The sequence below is a fragment of the Canis aureus genome, chromosome X, assembly GCF_053574225.1.
Source record: "Canis aureus isolate CA01 chromosome X, VMU_Caureus_v.1.0, whole genome shotgun sequence".
Taxonomy (NCBI): domain Eukaryota; kingdom Metazoa; phylum Chordata; class Mammalia; order Carnivora; family Canidae; genus Canis; species Canis aureus.
The window spans coordinates 106,516,935-106,536,779 of record NC_135649.1 but is presented as its reverse complement, the minus strand read 5'-3'; the positions used below and the strand labels follow the sequence as shown (position 1 = coordinate 106,536,779).

Below are 19,845 nucleotides of genomic sequence, written 5' to 3'. Positions count from 1 at the left end.
ATGATTTGTACCTACCTGGTGGAGTTGAGGTAAAATTTAAATCTGATGAAGAAGTGAAGCATTTAACCCAGTACCTGGTCCGTAGTAAGGGTTCAGCAAAGAACATTACTTCTGTTATTATTAAAAATGTTATTTCTGTTGTTACTAATTCATCTTGGCTCTGAGATCTCCTCTTTGAAGTTGACCTTTTTTCACAAGGTTTTCTCTCCCTATCCCTTCCCATCCCATCCTCTACATTCTGCTAGTGTTTTTTTCTTCCCTCCCTTTTTCCATCCTTCTCTCCCTCCTATCCATCCTTTCCTCACTCCCTCCCTCCCTCCCTCCCTTTTGCATTTTGTTCTCCATATATGATCAACCATGAACTCCTTGAGGACAGGGATGCAATTTGTTAAACTATGTATCTCAGCTCCTGCTATACACAACAATGTGGATGAATTTCACAGGTGTACTGTTGAGTGAAGGAAGCCAGACACCAGGAGTATACACTTTTCTTGAAGCTCAAGAACAGGCAAAGCTAATTTGTGGAGATGAGGTTAGAAGAGTGGTTATCTTAGGGGTTTAGGGGTTGTTGACAGGCAGGGCACCCAAAGGAACCTTCTGGGTGTTTATAAATGTCTTAAATCTTGTCTTGGAGCTGCTAAGACAGGCCTGTGTGTGCACTTAAAACTTGTTTTTCATTTGTCCACCTAATCTTTGTGTACTTTGTGTGTGTTATAGCTCAGTAAAAATGGAGAAAGGCGTTTTCCAATCTACAGCACTTATTTAGCGACTTTAATCATCCCATAAAAGACTGACTATTGAGTGGATGTTACGGTGAAAAACGTGGTCAGTCTTAATCACCATAGGACTATGGCCAAATTTTAAGGCAGTCGTAACATACATTTTGAAAAACACAGTGGATGTCATAATGGGAGTTTGTGCTGTTATTCACAGCACTGCTTGAATCTTCACCTGGCTGTTACAGAAAATACAAAAAGTAGGGATAGCAGGACTTGTTATTGGGGACCGTTTGTGCAGGTAGCATGGTGGGTAACAAAAGAGAGTGGGGTGATGCAGTCCTGTCAGAGTGGTGAAAACCCTCATTTTTTAAAAAAATATTTTATTTATTTATTCATGAGAGACACACACACACACATACAGAGAGAGAGATAGAGAGAGAGAGAGAGAGAGGCAGAGACACAGACAGAGGGAGAAGCAGGCTCCATGCAGGGAGCCCGACATGGGACTCGATCCTGGGACTCCAGGATCAGGCCCTGGACTGAAGGTGGCGCTAAACCGCCGGGCCCCCTGGGGATCCCAACACTCATTTTTAAATCGAGTGTCTACTGCTTCCACCTCCCTCTTCTCTCTCCCTCCCCTTGTCCTTTCATCAGTCCTGCTTTGCAGCGAAATCCACGAGTCTAATAGATGCTACTGACGATTGTGCAGCAGCTCTGCCAGATGGCATTTGAATCTTGGGTGTTCTTTGAAAAATGAAAAGACCAAACACATGCACAAATAAATGAAGGTTGAATTAATCTTTATAATTAAATGGAATATTACCCTGCTATGACTGATTTTAGCTTTCAAGCTGAAATTGCATGCTAATTTTTCAGTGAACTGTAATTGTATTAACGTGGCTTTTTAGATGCTTCGAAGCACTTAAAATAGATTTTTGCCAAGTTACTGAGAGAGAAGTTATTAGAACTTTTAATCTAAACATCTCTGAGATCTTGAGGGTATATTCGTATCCTGACTTGGAGGTGCAAAGCATTTTCCAGTGGCCGGTTAATTGTCTGCCCTTGTTATCTGGGGATTTAGGTGGCACTGGCCGGAAATTAGGTAGAACTGCAAGTGCCTGAGGCATGTTCAGAAATCGTTGGGAAAGATCATGGTGTTTTCTTCATAAAGTACTGCCGTGAGCATGATAGTGGTGACCGCTAGGGAGATGCCTAAGGAATCCTGAAGGACTGGATGGATAATACAATGTCAGGGGTTCTCAGAGGTGGGTCTGGAAGCCTTGGTAAGTACCACAATCTAGGGCATCTAGCAGTCTAGCACGAACTTGAGAGAGTCCCCTACCACACTGGTTCTTAACCCAGGGTGATATTGTACCCCCAGGGAATGTTTGTCAAGGTCTGGGGACATCTATGGTCATAACTACGAAGTGGAGGTGGGGAGAGTTACTGATATCTACTAGATTGAGAGCAGGGATGCTGCTAAACATCCCACACAGGACAGGACCCCACAAATGAGAATAGTTTGGCCCAAATGTCATTGGTGCCCAGGTTGAGAAACCCTGCCTTCTGGTCGCACTGATTCCTGGTTGCAACCCAGAAATATTGTGACTTAGTAGGTCTGAGGTGGGTCCATGAATTTGTATTTGTAACAGGCTGCCAAGTGCTGCTGCTGCTGCCGGTCCAAGGACCCAGCCTTGTAAGAAGCCGTGTTGCAGGGCTGCAGTGTTGAGGGAATGAGCCATATGTATGGACATTGGCCCTATAGCATCCCCCTCTTATAGAAAAACTACATGACAATTCACATTGGTCTAATTTAATCGTTCCTTAAGGTTATCTCATTTGATCTTTGCTCCCACATTATGAGGGAGGTGCTTGAAAAGTTTTTTACTCTGGTGAAAAATGGTTTATGTCCAAGGCAAACCTTAATGGAAAGAATGACCACAAATTCCCCCTCAGTTGAACTGTTGATGAAAGAATAGGATATGTTTATTTAAGTTAATCTGCAGTTTGCCTTCCATTTAAATAAGTAATTCAACAATTGAAGGAGGATTAAATAGCTGATTAAATTTACCCGAGAAATGTTCAGGTGTTAGGGACTAGATGTTGCATGTGCATTTCTAAGTCCCTTGATCTTGACATTTGAAAATAATTTTTAATAATTTATTTGCATTTTTCTTCGTTTTTTCCATGATATTAGCTCCTGCTTTGGGTTAATATTTTTTATGCTGGCTCTGTTTTGAAATTCAAGCATCTACCTGAACAAAAGATGAAGCATTATAAGTTGAGTCACATGTTTATATCGTGATGAAACTGTCCAAAACTAACACTTTGTCCCTTATTTTCCCTTACTGTCTTTACTGTTTTGAAAAATCTGGGAACCTGTTATCTTGAAGAGGTGTTGGCAAACTACTACAGCCACAAGTCAAATGGGAAGTATTTTAGGCTCTGCAGGCCCTGCAGTCTCTTTTGTGGTTATTCGACTCCGCAGGTACAGCATGGCAGTGGACAGAGACAAATAAATAAGCTCAGCTGTTGTAGAGGAGGAACTTTTCCTCTACCCTTTGGGGCCCAGTATTTGGGGGCCTGAGAATTAAACTAACAAAAGGCAGGTCAGCAAGAAAAAAAGACAAAGTTTATTCCCTTAAGTAGCTGGGAGCTTACAGAAAGTGTAGCTCAAAATGTAGTTCAAAACGCCATTGACAATTTAGGGCTTATATACCATCTGAACAAGGGGAGTGGGTTAGGATTTCAAGGAACAGTAAATGATAGGAAATGACTGAGAAATATATGGGGGAAACTAATGGAAAGTAAAGTTTGTTTTAGTAAGGTCTATTTATGTGATTTCTTATCTCTGGTTAGGGGAGTCATTCCTCTGGTATAGGAAGCCTCCATTGAAGGGGATTTATGACCATGGAATTCTTTTAGATGGCTCTGCTTTTAGGCAAGTAAGGGACGTGCAGAGAAAGCCTCTTGTATCTGTTGAGTCTCAAATGCCTTCAGTTCAAAATAATTCTTAGGACTTGGTGGCATATTCTGGGCCCCTTCACTGGGTTCCAGTTAAACTATTTACAAAAACAGGTGGTGGACTGCTTTTGGCCTGTGGGCTCTAGTTTGCCGACCTGATGTAGAGCCCTGTATGAGAGAGACAGAGAAAAATCTCATTTACTTTAGCCCATATAAAAGCCTAACTACAATATACGATTATTCCAGCTCTTGGGCTTTTATCATCTTGGCAAATGGATTTAGCTAATTGAGACTTAGGATATTCCTTTGAGAAGGTCTAGCAGCTGTTCTATTTATAAAAAGTTTTTGAGCATCTTACTATATGTGATTGAAAGTACAGAAAGACATTGATTTTTTTTAATTATATGATCTAGTTACTCTCCTATTCAGTTTTATTTATTTATTTAAAAATTTTTTTTATTAGAGTTCAATTTGCCAACATATAGCATAACACCCAGTGCTCATCCCACCAAGTGCTCCCCTCATTGCCCATCACCCAGTCACCCCAACCCCCCGCCCACTTCCCCTTCCACTACCCCTTGTTCATTTCCCAGAGTTAGGTGTCTCTCATGTTTTGTCACCCTCACTGATATTTTCACTCATTTTCTCTCCTTTCCCTTTATTCCCTTTCACTAATTTTTATATTCCCCAAATGAATGAGACCGTATAATGTTTGTCCTTCTCCGATTGACTTATTTCACTCAGCATCATACCCTCCAGTTCCATCCACGTCGAAGCAAATGGTGGGTATTTGTCGTTTCTAATGGCTGAGGAATATTCCATTGTATACATAGACCACAGCTTCTTTATCCATTCATCTTTCCATGGACACCGAGGCTCCTTCCACAGTTTGGCTACTGTGGACATTGCTGCTAGAAACATTGGGGTGCAGGTGTCCCGGTGTTTCACTGCATCTGTATCTTTGGGGTAAATCCCCAGCAGTGCAATTGCTGGGTCGTAGGGCAGATCTATTTTTAACTCTTTGAGGAGCCTCCACACAGTTTTCCAGAGTGGCTGCCCCAGTTCACATTCCCACCAACAGTGCAAGAGGGTTCCCCTTTCTCCACATCCTCTCCAACATGTGTTGCTTCCTGTCTTGTCCATTTTCCCCATTCTCACTGGTGTGAGGTGGTATCTCATTGTGGTTTTGATTTGTATTTCCCTGATGGCCAGTGATGTGGAGCATTTTCTCATGTGCTTGTTGGCCATGTCCATGTCTTCCTCTGTGAGATTTCTATTCATGTCTTTTGCCCATTTCATGATTGGATTGTTTGTTTCTTTGCTGTTGAGTTTAATAAGTTCTTTATAGATCTTGGATACTAGCCCTTTATCTGATATGTCATTTGCAAATATCTTCTCCCATTCTGTAGGTTGTCTTTTAGTTTTGTGGACTGTTTCTTTTAAAAGGAGTACATGAGACTTGAGTCTGTTTTTAAGGCACTATTGCACCTACCTACCCTGAGGGGGAGATGTTGTTGTATGGATTAATGATAGGATGGTTTTGGGTTCTTAACTCTGTTGCTGTTCCCTGCTCCATTTATTTACTAAGAAAACCCAAACGTTGGTTTCTTTCTTTTCTTTCTTTTTTTTTTTTTTTTTTTGGTTTCTTTCTTTAACTCTGTTGCGTGTGGTGCTCATCCAAGTGAGAGGACCATCCCAAAGACACCGGGGAAATATTTAGTGCCAGTTTGGCTAAATTACAGCTTACCCATGCCTGTGTAGTTTCCTTTTTTCAGACTGGAAAAACTGCCCACCTCCAAGATACATGGAGTTGGTGTTGTCAAGAAAAGAAGAGGGATGGATGGAGCTGGTTTGTGATTTGGAATGCTGCCTAGAATGTTGTCCGTGTTTGGCGAGAAATGGGGATTGTCTGCTATACTAGGACATTACTCAGGCAGGATTTAGGATGGAAGAGCTGAAATCTGAGCATTCCTGTCTTCCAGCTCTTGTAAAATCACAACTGTGACTTACACTCATAAAGCCCTCTGATTCATGGGGGCGCTTAATTCATCCTCCACACCAGCATGATGCATGAGCCTGTGAACCACACCCAAAAGCAATTTGCAGAATTAAAGTTTTCCATGACTTGTAATAAATCAGTGCCATTCTTACTGAGAAGATAAAATTTGATTTTTCAGATAAATGCATTGTTATTATTTGTGGGATCCAGATAGCCCTAGAGGATATTAAAGCCTGTTCCCCAGGCTAATTTTCATCAATACCATCAGCTCTGCTTAGGATCGTATCTCCAGCCAAGGCATCTACACTAGTCAATCATTTGTTTGGTATTATGAAAACTGCCATTGTTTTGAAGGATAGTGTAATTCATGTACAGTCTCCTGAACTTTCAGATGCTTAAAGCTCAGAATTTGGATTGATGTTTAATAGTTATTACAGAACTCATCAGAGAAAATGAGGCCTCAGTGTGATGAAGCCTGACTGAAGCTTTCAAAGCCATTGCAAGCTTAAGAAAGTCATGCTATAAATTGTTTGTAGAAGGGCAATTGATCATCAGTTTTCTTTTTTTCTTATGTTGGTTAAATAATAAAAAAGAAAAAATATGCTAAGAGACTTAACTAGGTAGCAGAAACACAAAGCTGTTTAATTAAGTGATTAAAGTGATTCCTTTGATGTAATACATGCAAGACATTTGAGAATTTACCTGACTCTCCTAAACAGCCAAGTCACTGGGGGATTAAAACAAATGAGCTTTCCATCTTGCTTTCTGCCAATCAGTTTAAGACTAAGTGGCTTTGAAAATTCAGGAATAAAGCCGTCATCATAACCAGACTTCAAATCAGTTTGGTCATCTGTGTCAAAATTAGATGCTGTTTCACTGCCACAGCCAAATAAGGGAAAATTATGTTTGGTTCCCTGCTTCCCACCAGCACTATCAAGTCGTAGTGTACCTTGTGGAAGATTCTGAGAAGGAGGGGTGACTTGAGTGTTGAAGTCACATTGTGTTTTAAATTTCTGAAGCTCCTTGTTTCCTTTTTTCTTTTTGTTCTTTTTTTTAAGATTTTACTTATTTATTCACGAGAGACACACAGAAAGAGAGAGAGAGGCACAGACACAGGCAGAGGGAGAAGCAGGCTCCACACAGGGAGCCCGACGCAGGACTTGATCCTGGGTCTCCAGGATCACACCCTGGGCTGAAGGCAGCGCTAAACCGCTAAGCCACCCAGGCTGCCCTGCTCCTTGTTTTCTGAGTTCATTTGTGGTAGTTATTCTCTCTCTTTCAATGTAATAATTCTCACTTTATGAACTCTCTGTTGTCTCTATAGAATTAATTGTAATTTTTTAGAGCTCTAGCCTTAAGACTTTAGGGCAGGGAATAAACTCCTAAGCAATTAAGATTTGTTGTATGTATATGTTAGTGTTAGAACAAAACCAAACCAAAAAGCAGCTAAAAATGCTTGCACATGCGCATACATGCTCACTCCCCTGCACCATTCAGCATGAATCAATCAATTTGGCAAGCATTGTTGAACACTTACTGTGTATTAGGCCTTGTGCCACCAATTGAGGCAACTCAATGAACAACCCATTCTCAATGAATTATCTACATCAGCCTAGCAAACTACGTATGGCTTTTGGGCTGTATTTCACATGCTGCTTATTTTTGTATGGCCCACAAGCTAAGAGTGGGTTTATCAGTTTTATTTTTTTTATTTTTATTTTTTTAATTTATTTTTTATTGGTGTTCAATTTACTAACATACAGAATAACCCCCAGTGCCCGTCACCCATTCACTCCCACCCCCCGCCCTCCTCCCCTTCTACCACCCCTAGTCCGTTTCCCAGAGTTAGCGGTCTTTACGTTCTGTCTCCCTTTCTGATATTTCCCACACATTTCTTCTCCCTTCTCTTATATTCCCTTTGACTATTATTTATATTCCCCAAATGAATGAGAACATATAATGTTTGTCCTTCTCCGACTGACTTACTTCACTCAGCATAATACCCTCCAGTTCCATCCACGTTGAAGCAAATGGTGGGTATTTGTCATTTCTAATAGCTGAGTAATATTCCATTGTATACATAAACCACATCTTCTTTATCCATTCATCTTTCGTTGGACACCGAGGCTCCTTCCACAGTTTGGCTATCGTGGCCATTGCTGCTATAAACATCGGGGTGCAGGTGTCCCGGCGTTTCATTGCATTTGTATCTTTGGGGTAAATCCCCAACAGTGCAATTGCTGGGTCGTAGGGAGTTTATCAGTTTTAAATGGTTTAAAGAAATAAAAAAGAATATATCATGATATGTAAAAGTTATATGAGATTCAAATTTTAGTGTCACAGTAAAGTTGGATTGGAACACAGACACAGCCATTCATTTATGTTATCTACAGCTGCTTTCCTAGGTACAACAGCAGAGTTGGGTTACAACAGCAGAGTTGGGTAGTTGCATTAAAGACCATATGGCTGGCAAAGCTGAGAATATTTACTATGTGGTCATTTACAGAGAAAGTTTGCTCACCCTTGATCTAGGTGATGCAACCAACTTTTCCTTTCCTGGTTCTTTAATTATTAAAATATGTCTGTCAACTCTCTCTTTCATTGTATTTGTATTAGAAGTAAACGTATCCACATTTTACAGATGAGAAAACAGAGATTCAGAAAATTAAGGCACTGCTGTTAGTTTCTACTAGCAGTAATGGCAAGTTATCATATAATGTTTTTCCTCAGTTTACTTTATACAAAGTGAGACTGTGGACCAAGTATTTAAAGTACACTTTATATATTTTTATGTTCCTTTAGCTAAGGAAAATCCTGAGCTTAGAAGTGCTTTCTCAATAAGTATTTGTTAATTGATTGGAATACCTTATATTAAAACAATTTTGGTTATCAAATCAATTCCAATGGATTTTATAGTATTTTAAAAAAGATTTTATTTGTTTGAGAGAGAGCACACAGAGAGTACAAGCAGAGGGAACAAGAGGCAGAGGGAGAAGGAGAAGCAGACTCCCTGCTGAGCAAGGAGTCCGCCTCAGGGCTTGATCCCAGGACCCTAGGATCATGACCTAAGCCAAAGGCAGATGCTTAACCAACTGAGCCACCCAGACACCCCAATTCCAATAGATTTTAAACATTGGTCCATTTTCTAGAAAGTTTCCTAGGTTCTCACAAAGTCTCTTTTATCCTCCACTTTTTTTCATTGATGGTAAGATTCATTAATATGGAAATGTGCCTTGATATTAGCAGCATTAAATGATGTTCTTGGTCATGTGTTAACCTGTAACCTTTCATATTTTCTAATAATTTATTGACATTGGTAAGAGTGGGTTTATCAACCACCTTATTCATTATATGGATCAATATTTATTGAGCATCGATCACTTGCTATGTGCCTGCCATTGTGTTGCATGTGGGGAACACAATGGTGATTACATGTAATAGGCCATTGGCTTAATTTGAGTAATAGCAGAAAGAAGGTTCTCTCAGCTATAAAAACCTCCTTTATAATTGGATTTATCCCTTTGGTTAATGAACTACTCTTTTAAATACAGATATTTCTGCAAGGTTAATACATTAGATTGCTATTAGTCACTCACATTTTATTATAAATTAGCTTAAGGCCCAAGTGACAGCTAATGGATTAGCTGCCTTGAGGGAATAACGGTTTTGATGGATGAAGAGGGAAGGGGGAGATGACTTTGGAGCCAGTGTATTGCTAGGAAAAGGCACCTTGGGTATGATCAGGGAACAAGTGGTATGAACACCCCCAGCGCCTGCTAGGTGTTCGGAGGAGTAGATACAGGAAAAAGAAAGGAAGGGAAGGCAGAAACCAATATGACAAATACGAAAGGTGGCCTTTTTCTTTGATCTTTTCTAGAATTAGCTTTTACAGTGGTTCTTGTGTCCATTTTCTGAGGTTTGCAAATAGTGGTCCTTTAAAGAGTCCTTGGACCTTTTTGGAGGGGTGAATAGCCTGGGTTCTCCTGGCTCATGCTTAGAGTTGGGCTTTGCTTGGGCAGTCTTCCACCATGCCCCAAGAATCTCATGGGAACATCTGTCTCCACATTGATCACAGGGTTGCTTCAGCAGCCCTTCTCTCTCATCACTTTGTGTGGCCCCAAAGAGTAACATTCTTCCACAAGGGAGTTTTAGGCATTTGGTTAAGGGTGTAATCTGGCCTGAACTTACTTAAAAGACCCTCTACACAGGCACGTGACAGTAACTCCAAATCCTTGGAAGAAGAAGTCATGTTTCTACTTTCTCTGTGTAGTCTGCAGTCAGCATTTCTTCATCATATTCTCATCAGGCATAAGAAAGTGCATTACATGCTGTGTCATTCTGAATCCCTATGTCATTCTGAATCCTCACACGACCCTCTAAACTAGGTACTATATTTTTCTCAGACTGCATCTGATGAAAAAGGATGCTATATTAGAATTACATTCAGCTACAGCTAATGGAAAACATGATATATAATGCCTTCAGTAAGGGGTTTGCTTTCCTCCTGTCATGGAGGGGAAAGGGAGGCAGTTCAGGGCTGATACGAGGGGCTCCACATGCCATCAGCTCCTCATTCCTGCATCTTTAGCATGGAGATTTATTTCTCGTTTGGTGCCTTGTGGGTACAAGGTGCCTGCTCTACCTCTGGCATTGAGTCAGCATTATAGGAGAGGAGAAGAGGAAAAGCTAAAGTAGTTCTTGCTTTGGGGCACTTTGGCCCTTGGGGGCCATGTGGAAATAACTGGAGACAATTTTGGTTGTCCAGACTTGGGCTTGAGTGTTTTTCTGGCAACTGGTGTGTAGAAGAAACCAAAGATGCCACTCAACAGCCTACAGTCTACAGAACACTTCCCACAACAGTTACCTTGTCCAGAATGTCCACAGTGCAGAGATTGAGAAGCCCTGGACTAAGGGCAGAAAGCATATGCCAGCCAAATATGTCCTTTCTAAAACATGGATTCCTGGAAGTGGAACAGGGAGTTTCTTATATGCCATTGGCCAGACTCCTTCCATCGCCAGTCCTAGCTGGAAAGGAAGCTGGGTGATGCAGCTTTTTCATTTGCTCCATTGTCACCCTGAGCAGAATTGGAGTCTGATACTAAAGAGAAAGAAAGGAGGATGGATTCTGAGTAGACAGTAGGCAGTATTTGCTTCAGAAAAGTAAGTACTTTGCCCAAGGTCACAGAGGTAATGAAGATCAGCAGTGGCTCGAGCCTCTTCCCTTGAGGAAGGAGGTTTGGTTGTCATGTGCAGTCCCTTTCCTGAAGTTTGTGTGAATAAGAGATGGAGATGCATGCAGCGGTTACAGAAAACTCTGGAGTTCTTAATCAGCCACAAGCAGCCTAGGAAATATTTCTTGCAGAACATAGTATGCAGTCTGTTACCTGTTGATGCCACTCTTCTCTCAGTATTTGCCGTGGGACTTGCCTTTCCTTCTTGTCCCTGTAACCAGCCCATGGGGTAATTAATTCCAGGCCTGTCTCACCAATTCTTTTACCCTTCAACAAGCCACCAAACTCTTGGTGCTTCTCTCATTTCGTTCATGAGAAGTTAAAAAGTGATGCAATCACTATCTGCCTTAAAGGGTGCATTAGAGTTCATGCAGGTAAGTGAATGCCCTTCTAAGTGTATCAAGTAGGAAGACGTTTAATACGGGGAATCAGAGGTTTATGCAATCATTGGGAGGGTGGGAGAATGAAGGGCACCCCCCCCCCCCCCCCCCCCCGTGAACTGCTGCCCGCATACAAAAGGGATCTTCTCAGAAGACTGCCTGGCAGCTGCTGGCAGCTCGGTCTGCTGTCTGCAGATGCCTCTGTGTCTGCCTGTAGCTGCCAATGGCAAGCGAATAAATGGTGTCTCCTCTTCTCCCTCTCCAGTCTCCTGTGAGTGCTTCTCATTGACAGATTCAGACCTGGAGCCAGGCCCCTGGGGATTTCTGGAGATGGCATTCTGAAGCTTCTTCAGGGAAGAATGTAGAATGGCGTGGGGTGGGATGATGTGGAATTGACAACAGACCGTCTGACAGAAGGACCACTTGAGTTTGAATGGAGGCATATGTACAGGGCACATTTGGGGAAGAGGAGCACTGTTTGACGTTGGCAGTGTTGCTACTAGTATTATTACCTTATCCTATCCATGTGTCCTTGGGAGATGAATTAGGGCTTCTTTGTATCTCTCTTCTGGCTCTCTTCAAGTCATGGTATGGCTAAATAAATAATAAAAGAGGATTCAGTGACCTGTATGTACAGTGTAGAAGGTAATACATTCTGTGAAGTTCCATCGTGCAGTGGGGGTCCCAGAGCGTGAGGTTTGAAAAACAATGCATAATTCATCAGAATGCTCCAGAAAGGCCGGTGTTCAGAAAACAACTGGGGATGACTCAGCTTATATATTTCTTCGTTTGGGGGGTAACTATCTGGAGCTCTTTATTTGCTCTGTGTTATGCGGGTGACTTGGGTTAGCTCATAAAATATGACGAGGCATTAAGTACAATAAGGGAAATGATACATCAGTCTTGAAACAAGGTAACTTAGAGACTTAGGAGGTATTCAGGTGTTGGGGGAGAGTCCTAAGTGCTAGTTATCTGTTATCTAGGTCACATCAGGCTTTCACTGTAACTTGCAGGGTTTTGAAGGCAGAATTTGATCTGTGCTATATTTGAGTCTGGAACAGCAAAACCCATTATGACTGTGTCCTACGGCACTTGTAAAATCCTCTCTGAGTCTTGAGTTTCAGGTTTATGCTGATACTTAATATTTGCATTATCTCAACGAAGATAAGGAAAATGCACTAGCTTGTTCTATTTATTTATTGGGTGAGGAAAATTGAAAGGGTCTAAAGGAAAAAACTCGTTACCAAGAGCAGGTCCCTGGTTTTGCTGTGCTGGAATAAAACTGATGTGTTTGGGGTTGCCTGGGTGTCTTCTGTTGGGGCTTCCTGAAGGCCAAGCTGGAGGTGAGGATGTGTGTGCAGGTTGCTTAGGATTTGTTCAGCAAGTGTTCCCAAGAGAGCCCAGGCAGGGAACAGGGGAGGCCAGCCAGGGAAGGGTAAGAGACAGGCGAGGGTGAGAGTTCTGGGGAAGCCATAGACAAGAGCAGTCAGGGGAATTCTGGAGTGCAAAGTAGACCTCATAGTTTGTCCTTAATTGAGGCCGAGGAGGGGAGTTTTCCGACTCTGCTGCAGTGGGTCATTGGCTGAAGGCTGCTGGTATGGGTAGGGGTGGGGATGGGATCGAAGGCAAACACCCAGGAACTATTTCGTGCCAGCAAGGGGCTCCAGTAACCCTAGAGCAGGCCTTCTAAGAGTCTCAAGCACCGGCCATTAGAAAAGAAAAAGAACATTAGATGCTGGGGAAGGCTGTACAGAAGCAATAAAGGGGATCCTGGCTTGTGAGGTGGGTGGGGGTAGGCAGATCCTCCCTACCATGCACTTATTCTTTGAGTAAGCCACTCTTTTGTTTTTATGAAACCCAGAATCTGGGGAGAGGAAAGAGACTCTTTTTCATATGGAACCATGAAGTTGCTCTAGAGCAAGAGTTAGCACACGTTTTCTGTAAAGGGCCGGATAGTAAATGTTGGAGGTTTTGGGGCCACAGGGTTTCGGTTCCCACTCCTTAACTCTGCCATTGTGGTGCAAAAGCAGCCATAGATGACCTGCAACTGAGTGGTCTTGGCTGTGTTCCGGTACGAATGTTACAGAAACGGAGGTGGGGTGGGGAAGAGAGGGGACAGTAGATTTGGCTCAGGAGCCATAGTTGGCCAGGCCCTGCTATGCAAGCTAAGCTCCCGTGTACCCCTCCATTCCCTTTGTGCTACAGAACACAGGGAGTCATCAGTCTGTCAAAAGGATGGTTATGGCACATCTAAGTTTGTCTGGACCCCCTACTTCCAATCTTTCTGGCATTCTGGCCATCATTCTCAAGGTTATATGATAATCTTGCTGAAGGGTGACTCATCTCATTTCACTTGTGCTAAAGACATTTCATTCTCTCCTCTCTGTAAAATAAAATACAGACTCTCCGCGTGGCATTCAGGAATTCCCTAGGAACTGGCCCAAACCAGTTTTCCTATGTTGTTCTCTGCTCTCCCTTCCTCATGCTAGAATTTCTAGCGCAGCTACAGCAAGCTACTACCCTCCCTGGGCCATGACCTTCATTTGCTGCTCCCTGGTTTTGCACTTGTGCTCCCCTGCAACGTCCTTCCTCTCACCTCTGCGTGTGGAAATCCCAGCCATCCTCTAAGACTCCGTTTGGTCACTTATGTTAAATATTTTTCTCATGAGGAATTAGTCTCTGCGGTGGAATTTGATAACCATATCGTCTTTCTTTTGAAACATTTTCTTTTGTTTATTTTTACTGTATATTGTTTGCTACACTCACTGTATTGTAAATATATTGAGGGCAGGGACTAAATTAAAAAAATTTGTGTTTTTTTTTTCACAGTGGGTTGCATATACTAGGCACTCTGTAAAGAGAGTTTTCAGATGAGCATTGTGTCCTATGTTGTGTGATTATTAACGATACAAGTACTGACGTCGTTTTTCTCTTTCCTTTTTATAGGCAAGAGCTGTTTTGGCAAAAGTTGGCTATCCTGAGTTCATAATGAATGATACTTATGTTAATGAAGACCTCAAAGCAGTAAGTGCTAAATATACTGTATTTTTGGTTTTTGGCAACTTTTACTGGCCTCGTGTCTTTCAACTAGCCCAAGTGCAAGCACTTAAACCAGGTAGTGCCAGAAAGCAGCAACTTTTGATTCATCCCTTGGCTAGATAGGAGCCTCAGTATGCCAGGCGTATCACAAGATTTAGAGAAGATTCAAAATAAAGGAAGTGTCAGAAAGAAGGCATAGCTGAGTGGGTGCCATAAAGCAAATGGACCTACATTTGGTGTGATTTAATCATAAAGGAAAGAATTAAGCAAACTGAGTACTTTACAATTAGTGGGCATGTTCTAATGTAAAACGCATGATGTTTGTTGTTACACATTCTTTATGTGCTTCATTCATATTAAATGACTAGTAATAAATCTGCCTGCTGGGAGTTAACTTCATTTAACTTTATGAGTGTTTTGGCAGATTAAATGCACATACATATGAGTCTATAATTTATTGTGAGTTGGACTGTATATTTGCAGTAAGTTACTGATGGAGGAATAGCAATAATTCTTTTGTATTCTAATATTTGGGGGCATGTATTTTTCAGTAGATACATTCATTATAGGCCTTTCTAATCACAGCCACTGTTACTTCCTTTCCTACAAATAGTTCTAATAAAAAACTTTTCTTCCTCACAGAACCTCCTGTTTTTACCATTCACTACATTTTTTTTTTTGAAAAAGTGGTTTCTTAGAGTTTAATAAGGAAAGTTCTGAGGTGTAGGTCTTTCCTAAAATTGTGGTTTGACAAGTCACACATCTAAAAGCAGTCCTAGCTTTGTAGACGAACATTAGAGTTTTATAATGTTATTCAAAAGAGAGAGAAAGCTTTAATTACAGAGTTTCTCCATGAGGCTCCAAGATACAGCCTTCCAAAGTATTGCTCCAGTTGTTCTGTAGGGAAAATAATTTTGCTTTAACCCATCTTGTATGTTTCAATGCTGAAAAATCTCAGTATTATTATGATTATTAAAAATATCGAAAAAAAACCCCAAAAATATATCGACACACTTGACACATTAAGTATATTATATTGTAAGCCCCACAGTAATCCTCTGAAGTAAATGGTGGTTATCCCCATTTTTCAGAAAAGGATGTAGAGACTCAAGGATGTTAAGTGATTTCCTCAGTGTCCTGCAGAGTGCCAGAGCCAGCACTGAAATCTGAGCCCAGAAAGTTCTCCCTGTAATCAGAGAAGGGGTTCTGCAAGGTCCTTGTCAGGTACCTACCTAGGAGGAAGAGCAGTGAGTTTGAAGAGTTGGTGGGGGCTGCTTTCCCAGAGATGGTCCGAAGGGGAGAAAAGGGGAGGGGAAGCCATATTGTCAAGCAGTTAAGAACACAGGCCTTAGAGTGCTTCTTCCTCTTCCACTTACTAGTTGTCTGATCTTGTGCACGATTAGTTGCTTCCCTTGGGTTGTTGGGTGTTGGTTTAGAAGCTCCTCAGGAGCTCCCTGGGGGTAATCTGGAACCATTCCCTGTACTTAGAGAGCAGGGAGAGACTGGAGAAAGGAGCAGACCACTCTGGGGTGGTAGGTGGTGGGTTTCATAAGCCAAGGGAACTTACATACAAAGTCAGCAAGATGAGTGGATCCCTCCTTGCACCTGCCTACCAGATTTTAAAAGTTTGTATAGAGGCCATAACTAAATTCTGTCATGTATACCATGCAGGTGTGCTCAACACCACATCCCTGTCTCAGGGCTGTGTCCTTGGGGCAGCCCCTGGGATCGAGAAAGGCAAGCAGAACCTGCATTCCCAGGAGAGGGGGTGGGGGGCCTCTAGTTGCTCAGGTCCAGCTCACAGGTTGAGTTGTAGTCAAGTCTTCAAAGACCTTCCCAAACACTGGGTGCTAGAAATAATAATAAGCAAGTCTCGGTATTGTCAGGGAGGATTAAATGATAGTATGTAAATGTAAAAGCACCTAGCATAATGTTCAGGCACATAAGTAGGTTCCCTGTGAGTGGTAGTTGTTAACTTTGTAGATCACTATGAGCACCGTTGCTGCTGAGAAGAGCATCACCAGCACAGAATGCCTTGGAAGGTGAGCCTGGATGAGCCTGGCAACTATTCCAAGTCAAGGATGCAGATGAGAAGGTGTGAGAGGCATTTTGGTGTTGTGGTTCTGAACACGGACCCTGGGATCAAGGCGCCTGGAGTTAAATCCTTAGGCTGCCATTTTCTGGCTGTGTGACCTAGTGTAGGTTATATAGCTTCTCTGTGCCTCAGATTCCTCATGTTAGAATGAAGCTGAGAAGGATAATCCCTCCCTTATAAGGCTGCTGTGAAGATCAGATAAGTTAACATGTTTAGCATGTTTAAAACCGACCCTGGCACGCAGTAAGCGCAATATAAGCATCAGTTATGACATCTTCAATTTGTATGTACTATAGATTATTTTGGCGTGGAAAAGTCATTATGAATTGCCTCATGCAGGATCCAGGTGCCCTAAATTGATTTAAAAGGCTGTACGGATGGAACAGTCTCAAGCTTTAATCAAATAGGATAGCATTCAGGGCTCACTCACAACATTGAGTTGATCAGGTTTCGTTGGCAGTCTGCTCTTGTCTAAAGTGAGTGCCCAAAATGTACATACTCGCTGAATGCAGTATCTTTTGTGAGAAGAAGCCAGATGCCAGGCAGCCTGCAGTATTAGGTAGGTTTCCTTGTTTCTCCAAGGTCTGAACTGAAGCCATTACACACCAGAATTTTTAGGCACTTTTGTCAAGAAATGGCTTTTGTTTGACTCACTGCCAGAGCAGACACAGTTGCACCCAAGAGTTTGTAACAGTTTTCAAAAAACAGACGGTGAAAAAACATCCCAATACTGACATAAAAATACATTTGTATTCAGAAATAGATAGAAAAAAATGAATAAAACCCAACCTGAATGTAGGTAAAGGATGCTTGATGTGATAGACAGTAATAGTGTCGCCAAGGTGAACAGCAGTAGGATTAAAGTGTTCCTGGCATACAATAAGGCTGTGTTTTCAGTTTTGAGAAACATGTAGATAAGGACTACTATAGGGTCTGTGAGAAATTTCTGGTAATACAAGCTCTGAGCACGAGAGGCTGTTAGAAATGACAAACAGCTTACTTTATTTGACACAAGTGAAGATATGCTTCATCAGGCAGAAAGGCAAAAGGAAAGAGGATAGAGATTAGGTGACGGATCAGATGAAGGTCAAGGAGAAAGGCTGAAGACTGAAGTTGGGCTCATGTGGAGACAAAGGCAAATGGAAAAGAACTTGGAGGCAAATGTGAAGAATTAGAGAAGAAACCTGACCCCCACCCCAGATTGACAAGGTAAACCGAGATACCTGGCCAAGTATTTCTGAACAACAATCTTACTTCAGTCTTTGAAAAGAGCAGGGAGAGAGGAAATGCCCTTTATGTCAAGCGCTGGTAGCATGCGGGAGAGCCTGCTGGTTGGCTTAAACATATAGGCATCAGTCCATTTTCAGATTAGCCTTTCAAAGTGTTCCTTCACTGGTCCTTGATGAAAATAGACTCAAGATCAAGTTGATGCCAGTTGTAGAAAGGTTGCTGTATTAATCGGGAAGGCCAGAAGGGCACTAGGTATTTCAGAGAGGGGAGATTTAATAGGAAGAGGAGCTAAAGATTCTTCTAGAATCGTTGTCGGAAGAAAGAGGAGAGAGAATGAAAGTGAACAAACACAGCATCCTTTCCCTTCCTGCCACCTGCTGGTTTCCCCCAGTGCCTCCCAGCGCCTCCTGTTGGCAGGAAGCCAACTGGCACTCGGGCCTGGGAAATCAAGTTTTCAGATTCCCAGCCCCATCATTCTAGAACAGAGTAAAAGGGTGGGCATGTAGCCGAGAGACAGTGGGTAAATAACCAGCTCCCCTAGGTATTTCACTCATTCTTGTGAAAGCCAATGGAGAATTGGAGTAAGAGTGAAGTCAGAGTCCCAGCTGGCCTCTATTTACTTAGGAGAATTGGATCTGGGTGCTTTTTCACAGAAGATCAATGTTTCTGGTGAGTGATAAACACATACATACATATCGATACGCATGCAGAGATATTCAGACATGTGAACCTGCATGATATTATCTGAGGTGGGTCTTGGTCTGCTCTAGCCAGTGAAGTGTGTGTGTGTGTGTGTGTGTGTGTGTGTGTGTGTATCAGTGACAGAGAGTGCTACTGCCACTGTGCAAGAGTGAGATGATATTTAGCTCATATGCCCCAGAAAAACAGGTTGCTAAAATATTGAAACAATTCTGTTCAATAGGTAAAGAAACAAAATAGAACATTGCCCTAAGTTCTATCAAGTTATCTCTGGCCACCATGGCTCAGAAGAGCCAAGAGTGGGCGCTGGAGGGGAGTGCCCTGGTACCTACCAGCCTTGAGCCAATCTTCCGTAACCCCCACACACTAGCCTGCATCTTGAGTGTCCCCTTCACAAGAGGAGACCGAGTCCTCCCCTCTCTCCATGTGGTAGCTGCAGGGCACCTGGTTCCTTGGTGGCATGCTAGCTGGCACTTCTCAGAGTCACCCTGAGGTGGCTGCTTGTGGGAACTGCCTCATCCACAGTGTACCCTATATGTAAGTTGTTAAGCATTTTGAACATTGTCTCTGTGTAGGTGTGTATATATGTATACACACATAATACTTATGGACAAAGCTGTCTAAATGCAGCAATCTTGCATATTACTTTGCTATAAATAAGAGAAAACATAAGTATAAAATCTGAATTTCATTAAGTTTTTAGAAAATTCTGTGGGTGCCTAACATAAAATCTGTCTTGAAGATATTTGGATATATCTCTGAGTATCTTGAGATGGATTTAACTTAAAAAGTGTTCTAGAATCTATTCATCCTGTTGGCTCCTGTAGTGTCTTATCAACATGTACCTATCCTACCGAGAAGCTGAACTCATTTCCTTGTTCTGCCCTCACTACGTGTTCCTCACCTTCAAGGGGTGGTAACAGCTTTATCCCTTTTGTCTGTGACACTTGATGCTTGGTACCCCGGATTGGATTTCCAGGAAGAGAAATTCAGATTCTCCTGAATTTTAGGATCTGGAGAGCCACTCTTAGGAAATGACACAAGAGCCCCAATTAGTTTCCCAAAGACAGCCCAATAGACAACTCAGGAGACGTAATGGTCAACCTGACCGACCTATGTTTTTTTTTAAATTTTTATTTATTTATGATAGTCAGAGAGAGAGAGAGAGAGAGAGAGGCAGAGACACAGGCAGAGGGAGAAGCAGGCTCCATGCACCGGGAGCCCGACGTGGGATTCGATCCCGAGTCTCCAGGATCACGCCCTGGGCCAAAGGCAGGCGCCAAACCGCTGCGCCACCCAGGGATCCCCCGACCTATGTTTTCACCAGTAATGGATAGCACAAGAGGCATCTGAGCAAATCTTTGTCCCTTGCAGAGTTTAAACATTTTTGTTTTGAAGATTGCAAGTGCTTTTCAAATATTCGTGTGCATTTGTCCTTGTTGCTCTCTCTCTCTACGAGCGGAACTTTCCCAGGGGTAGCTAGGTTTCA

At 42.3% G+C, this 19,845-nt stretch overlaps 1 protein-coding gene across 5 annotated transcripts in view; it reads left to right on the top strand.

Moving 5' to 3' along the window:
* Positions 1 to 19,845, top strand: part of PHEX (phosphate regulating endopeptidase X-linked) — a 209,922-nt gene that overhangs the window by 126,781 nt on the left and 63,296 nt on the right. For all 5 annotated transcript variants that reach the window (XM_077890216.1, XM_077890213.1, XM_077890215.1 and 2 more), the window contains one exon: positions 14,240 to 14,317. In XM_077890216.1, the coding sequence (XP_077746342.1) occupies positions 14,240 to 14,317 (78 nt within the window). The remainder of the gene's footprint in view (positions 1 to 14,239; positions 14,318 to 19,845) is intronic.